This window comes from Falco naumanni, chromosome 19 (genome assembly GCF_017639655.2).
Source record: "Falco naumanni isolate bFalNau1 chromosome 19, bFalNau1.pat, whole genome shotgun sequence".
Taxonomy (NCBI): Eukaryota; Metazoa; Chordata; class Aves; order Falconiformes; family Falconidae; genus Falco; species Falco naumanni.
Genome location: NC_054072.1, coordinates 1,162,905 through 1,170,101, shown reverse-complemented (window position 1 = coordinate 1,170,101; position 7,197 = coordinate 1,162,905). Strand labels below are relative to the sequence as shown.

At 50.1% G+C, this 7,197-nt stretch overlaps 1 protein-coding gene across 1 annotated transcript; it reads left to right on the top strand.

The window, feature by feature from the left end:
- The first annotated feature begins 1,133 nt into the window (after positions 1 to 1,133).
- Positions 1,134 to 6,825, top strand: LOC121099341 (prion protein). Its single transcript, XM_040618179.1, has 2 exons — positions 1,134 to 1,257; positions 4,223 to 6,825. The coding sequence occupies exon 2, from the start codon at positions 4,225 to 4,227 to the stop codon at positions 5,017 to 5,019; it is 795 nt and encodes a 264-aa protein (XP_040474113.1). The 5' UTR covers positions 1,134 to 1,257; positions 4,223 to 4,224; the 3' UTR covers positions 5,020 to 6,825.
- The last annotated feature ends 372 nt before the right edge of the window (positions 6,826 to 7,197 follow it).

The window sequence follows — 7,197 nt, the reverse complement described above, 5'->3', positions numbered from 1 at the left end:
AAATATGTCTGTGTATTCCAAGAGAGAGCTTTGACAGGCTCACTGACCTTAATCCTGCCCCTGTTATTCAATTTTCTCCTCCAGAAATTAAAATGTATGTCTCACTGGTGCAGCCAAAGCACCCAGCACAGACCATTTCCCTGCCAGACAGAATTTTTTTTTTTTTTTAACATAATCCCACCAGATGGATAAACAAGTATATGGAGCATCAGGGCGGAAATCTTCTTTACAGCCAGATGTGCTCTGTGGTCCAGGGGTGGGAGCATCGCCGGGATGGCCATACCTGGCCGGGCTATTTTGGACAGCAAAACCTCAGGAGGGTTTTGGCTTCATCGCGTGGCTGTGCCATAATCAGCCCCAACGCAATTAGTTTAGAGCTTTATTTGCATTTCCCAACCATCATGCAAGCATCCCAGGTTGCTCTGGAATTAACCTGTTTATTTAGAGCCCATCCTAATCCTAAAGAATGGGAGAACTCCCCATCCTGGGCTTTAGGTCTCTATCCTAAACAGATATCCTTACCCTCTGGAAAAGGGTGCCGTAAAAGCCCCAGCTTGCCATAAGCATCCCACCTAATTTTAAATTGCCTTCTGCGGCGTTTCCTCCCTATAAATATCAGAGTACCTCAACACGAAGCGTGACCGCTCTGTGCAGGAGCGAGTTTTATTCCTCTGGAGCAAAATAAACTTGGAAGATAGATTCCTCCTTTCCCCTGTAGGTCTGAGCCTGTGGTTTTTTTTCTATCCACCAACCTGCAAAGCATCTCTCTATTTCACAGGCTAAGGGACTAGGAGCTGCAGCCAGCAACTGCTAAAAGCCTCCTTTCTTCTCCCGGAGCCTCGACCCCGACATTTCCAAACCAGCCCCAAACCCTGGAGATCCCAGCGATATTTCTTCAATAAACCATCCAAGTGCTCCAGTTTTCCAAGATTTCCAAACCAGCCGCAAACCCTGGAGATCCCACCGATATTTCTTCAATAAACCATCCAAGTGCTGCAATTTTTCCAGCCACCCGTTTGGTCGCCGGCACTGCCTCCCATGCCCTTATCTGCTGGGAGGGATGACGGGGGGGTGAACCCAAATTTTTCAGGGTGCCGGCTGCGGTATTCCCTAGGGAAGGAGGATGGATGCTGGCCAGGCTGTGCAGGGCTGGGCTGCGCAGAAGCCAGCTCCTCCCTCTTGCTATTTATTCCTCCCCGTAGCTCTGTGGCCGAGGCTGAATCACCCTGAACCGAGCAAGCAACGGGCTCCCAGACGGTGAGTGTCGGGGGAAAATGGGACCTGGGGGCTTCAGGTGGGATAAATCCAGAGGTGAGAGCTTTTAACACTGAGCAGCATCACAGCAGATGGGGAGCTGCATCTTCTCCCTGTCATCACTGCCTAAAAATAGATATTTCCAGCTCTGAAGGCAAGCGTCCTCCTTAAAAGACACGGCTCTGCTTCTCACCCAGCGCTTGTTTACTCGGGGTTGATTCTAAGCCAGTGCTGGGAGATTTCTTCTTCCCCCCTGCCCAGAGCTACCTGGTATGTTTTGTTCTTTCCCATAGCTGCGCAGGACTCTGCTCCCCCATTATGTGGGGGGTTAAAAACAAAAAAAAAAAGGGGGAGGGATTTCTAAAAACGAGGGGTGGCATTTTCAGAAAGCCAGCCTGCATCCTGCCTTCCCCAGAGGCCCCACTTGGATTTTTCACCCACCAAGAGCCAAAACCTTCCCAGTATCACCGGGAGGGTATGGACACCCCCATCCCCAAGCATCTTCCCACCCTCCTCACCGCATCGCTCTCTCTACCTTCCCCTTCCCCACCCCCCCTTCATTTCTTCTCTCCCCTCGGGCACCTTAACAAGGTTATTTCCACGGTTATTTTAGCACCAGGGTGGTGGTTTTCCTCTCCAAACCAGAAGCCGCCTTCTTGCCGACCCAGCACACGTAATTGCTGCGTGCAATCGCTCCTTCACATCCTCCATTTTCCGCTTCCCCCGCTGCCCTGAAGGAGTGCTGGGTTTCCTCTGGTTCTCCACCACCGGCATGGATATAAACGGCTCTGATAGAAATCACCTGAATCAATTTGTCATTGCCTAGGTTCGCCTGCAGAGAGGCAAAACTGGGGAGGAAGGTTAAAAAGAGTCCTGGGAGGGGGGTGGGGTGGGAAGAATACCTGCGAAGTTGTTCAATAATGTAATTTAATAATAATATTATGGTCGCACCGTAAATATTATTTCCAAGCAGAGGGAACCCAGCTCCGAACCCAAAGCAGCAGCTCCCTGGTCCCCATCACATTCCACCAGCCACCACATTTACTGGGGGGCAAAGCTCAGCTGCCCAAGGTGCTCGGTAATTAGCAACGCACAGGCAAACAAACCTTCACCCTGTTTATCAGAGCTTGGCTCTGCGAAGACAATTAAATGAACAGGTTGGTGCTGCCAGGCTGGAATATCCTCCGGGGCTTTGCTGTAACCTGTTCTCATCCAGGGATTGATTTTTTTTCTCCCCCTTGCAACTCACTGTGAGGAGTCACAGCTTCCAAAAATAATTAAAAAAAAATAAATAATTGCCTATTTGCTGCTTTCACACACACACCCCCCCCCCATTTCTTTTCTGGCTTTTGAGTGCCCAAGGAGCGTTTGCCCATCTGAATTTTTCCCATGTCTTTCGCCTATTTTTAACCCCCCTGATCTCATCCTCGCTCCCAGCGGGTGGGCAGCAAAGCCGCTTGAAAGCAGGCAGCTTGCACCCAAATTTTTTTACGAGCAGGCAGTCCGAGCCTGGCTTTCCTCCCCGTCCCAAGGGACAGGCGTGTACATCTCCCCTGTTCTTTTAATTAAGCGTCTTGCTAACGATCCCAACCAAAACACTGACATTAAAGGACCTTTAGTTCAAACATTTTGACAAAATAGCAGATTTTTTTTTTTTTTTTTGGGGGGGGGGGGGGCGGGGAGGAGAGGCAGAGCATCATTATCTGAACCCAAAGAGAGATTAATTTGCTTTTTATGGACCATAAAACCATAGCTAATGTGTAATAGAAGAATTTCTGGCTTAACCAGGGGTTTGTTCTGCCCATTTGCGCTGTTAAGGGCAGCAGCTCACGAGAGACTGGCATCTCTGACCTGCATTAAGCTTCTCGCTGGCCTGAGTGGTGACTCGAGGCAGTCGGTCCATTAGCTGCTAAGAAAAACCCACTCACGTCCCAAAGCTTAATTGTTTCTTGCTGTATCATGAACCAGAAAGCGCATCTGAAGCATCTAAGAATGCTGCAAAATACCCACCCACGCTTTTCCAGGAGTGCTTTGCTTTCCCTCCTCACCATCCTGGCATACTCAGGGGGATTTCTGGGAATAGCTCAGCCTCCAGCAGGACAAAAAAAACCCTTTGCTATTGCTGGACTTGCATATTAAACGCGAGTGTAACAGTAATTCAGCGCTCCTTGGCGTTGCGCGGAGGCATCCAAAGGGATTTTGCAGCTTGGGAGGTGTTTTCCAAAGGTCTTTCCAAAGGATTTGCAGACCTGGTGTGTATTATAAAGGCTGGATTATACACGGGATTTCACCCTCACCAGCCCACCAGCTAACGTAGGAGATGCCTGGTGTGCCCCTGGGATGCCAGCAGTGAAATGCTGAGTAAGCACATACTTGCAAACACATTAAACTCAAAAAATGCTGTTCTTCAGTTCAGGCGTGTTGCTCATAAACAGGGACTTGGGCAAAATAGGCTGAATTTTGCTCTTTGGGGAAAAAAACCTCTGAGGCAAGGCTGGGCACTGCCCTCCTTGCAGCCCTGGGTACCCAAAAGCTTGGAGACTGGGGCGAATCTGTTCATAACCCACGGTCCTTGCACATCAGACATCTCATTTATATCATCTGATTCGACTGAGCAAGATTGATAAGTGGATTTTTACCTCTGAATCGAGTGAAACATTTCTCCCAAAAGCTTTTCTTCCACTACTTAAAATTGCCGTGACTAGCAGAGGACCTGTTGGGGAGGTGGGGGATATAAATATATAATAAAAAAAAAAATAATAAAAATAAGGAGATTTGGGGAGGATAAATATGCATTTAAGTTCAAAGCTGTTTATCCTGCAGTTGGATTAGAGGACAATAAGTGTTTTATACGGTGCATAAGTTTCATATGATGCCTAAAGCCCGTGATGCTCGCGGTGGTGTGGATGCAGCGGCTTCCAGGTCTCTGCCTCCTGCCTGTAACGCTGCCTGTCCTTGTGTCCCACAGCCATGGCCAGGTTCCTCGTCACCTGCTGCCTGGTGGCCCTGCTCCTCGGCGCTTGGACTGACGTCGCCTTCTCCAAGAAGAGCAAAGGCAAACCCAGCGGAGGCAGCTGGGGCACAGGGAGCCACCGCCAGCCCAGCTACCCCCGCCAGCCCGGCTACCCCCAAAATCCTGGTTATCCCCACAACCCGGGCTACCCCCACAACCCAGGCTACCCCCACAACCCGGGCTACCCCCACAACCCGGGCTACCCCCACAACCCGGGGTGGGGACAGGGTTACAACCCATCCAGCGGAGGCAGTTACCACAACCAAAAGCCATGGAAACCCCCCAAATCCAAGACCAACTTCAAGCACGTGGCCGGGGCGGCGGCGGCGGGTGCCGTGGTGGGAGGTTTGGGTGGCTATGCCATGGGACGTGTCATGTCGGGGATGCACTATCGCTTTGACAGCCCCGATGAGTACCGATGGTGGAATGAGAATTCAGCTCGTTACCCCAACCAGGTTTACTACCGGGATTACAGCAGCCCCGTCTCGCAGGACGTCTTCGTCGCCGACTGCTTTAACATCACGGTGACCGAACACAACATTGGACCCGCCGCCAAGAAGAATGTCTCAGAGGCTGGTGCGGCGGCGAACCAAACGGAGGTGGAGCTGGAGACCAAGGTGGTGACGAAGGTGATCCGGGAGATGTGCATCCAGCAGTACCGTGAGTACCGCCTGGCCTCCGGCATCCGGCTGCACCTCGCCGACGCCTCCCTCGCTGCCCTCCTCCTCCTCACCCTCTTCGTCATGCACTGATGTGTCCCGGATCCCCACGGCTTCAAGATGTCACCTGTCCCCCCCATGGGGACCCCCCAAACCCTCCCCGTTCTTGCTTGCGGTCGTCGTTGGTGAAGAGCCCTCGGGGCGCACAGATACTCCCCATCACCTCCCCAGAGGCTCCGGTTTAAGCAACTGGATGAAAATTTCCTTCTCCACTCCAAATGCGTCCCTGGCGTGGCAGGACAGCAACGGAGCTGGAAGCACAAAAAAATGGCCTTCACCACCTCCTCCTCCTCCTCCTTGGGGCCACCCTGAGAGGGACTGAGCAGAGAGGAGCTCACACAGTCCTCAGCATTCCTGCAAGAGCGTTTCCGAAAATCCTCTTGGCTAACAAGCAGGGTTTTATCTAATCCCCTTAGTCCCGCTGCCACCAAAAACCCCTCTCCCCAGGGCGCGCCGCATTGCGCCCCAGCACCTATACACCCCCCAGGGGTTTTAGGAGGGTCAGGTTATGGGTTTTCCAAGCAACAAGCTGCCAGGTTGCAATTTTAACCCTTTAATCCTAAAAACCATCCATCCTTCCTCATGTACATACCCCACCCGCTCTGCACCTTGCATGCTGCAAATACTTCCTGCAGCAATAGGCAAAAATAATATTATTCTTTTTTTTTTTCTTCCCCCGCCCCCTGCAGCGAGGTTGAAGCCCCCGGCCGGGTTTTGGCTGGCTCCTGCGCCGCTTTGCTTTGGGTTGAGCCTCACTGTGTTTTGTAGCCTGCCTAAAGGCAAAAAGTGCTGCTGAACGCTCCAAAAAATCCTACAAAGCAGTAACGCTTGGCGCGTCACAGCCCAAGAAAAAGCTGGGTTGGATGCTCGATAGGTGACAAGTCACGCTCACACTTCGGCACCTTTTACACCTAAGGGATGTAAATACAGCAAAAAGGATGCTCGGGGTGTGTGGCGGGGGGTCGAGCACGTAGCGAGAGACATAAATCAGCTAAATCATATGGTTACAGCAAACAGCATCGGGAAAAGCAATGGGATGGGAGATACTTAAAAAAAAAAAAAAAAGTGATTTGCAAGTGATTTGTTTGACAGGCAGAAGCGGTGGGTGAAATTTTTGCTTCTCATCTTTGGGCCGATGCTGGGTTGCATGTAACCTGTAGCATCTGTCAAGCTGTGCTTGTTGAACCGGTCACCCCGAGTTCTATTTAATATCTCTTGTGTATTTTTTTTTTTTTCGCAAGGCACTGAATGACACCGTCCTAAATGATTTTTCGCATCGGTGTAAACTAAGTGAAGAAATATATATATATATATACATATAAAAAAAACAATATAGAGAAATCTTTCAGGATATTCACCAGAAAAGCAGGGCTTTGAGGTAACTCGTACTTTGTGATACGCGAATGTTTTGTAAATCCGTAACGGTGCATGCATGAGATTTGCCGTTCCAATACTTTTCTAAGTGTTCGACGTCTGGTACAAATTAAAATGGATAAAGCCAAGATGCACGTCAGCCTCCTTCGTGCAAAGAGCTCTTGTTCGGCCCCGCAGCTCCAGGGACAGAAGTGGCATTTTTTGCCCTGTCTGTCCCTGCTTCCCCAGCCTGTGGGCGCCTTTGTTCCCTTTCAGCACTAAATTTGGCCTAAACCCCACAATTTCTGTTAACCTCTTCTCCTCCCCTGCTCCCACGAACGGCATCGCTCCCATCCAACAACTAGTTCCTAATAAAGCCAAAGCGCTGGTTGGGGCCAGGGATTTCTTCTCCCCATAGAAAGTCAACACCCATTTATACCTTGTATTTACTCCATCTATTTTCTGTCTAATAAAAGAGTTTCTACATTTGCTGTTTCAGTGGCATTAAGCCCGACCACCTTCATGTGAAGCCCCAAGCCCTACCTCATGTTGCCAGAATTCCAAATTCCCCCAGTACCTAAACCAGTACCACCGTTAGATGACTCAGATTACAGCAAGGGTTAAAAATTACAATTAAAAATATGAAAGAGTTTGGACCCTTCAGCTGGATGGTGCTTTAATTTTAAGCTCAAGACCAACCCTTGGACCTGTTTGGTTTGAGCCTACGCAGGACGTGCTGCAAAACCCCTTGCCCACAAGGGTGCTGAAGGATGTGGTCTTTGAGTGATGCTCCAGGTAAACCCCAAATGTGACTCTTTTGCATACTTTTGGCAGAATAATAAAGGAAAAAAGCTAAAT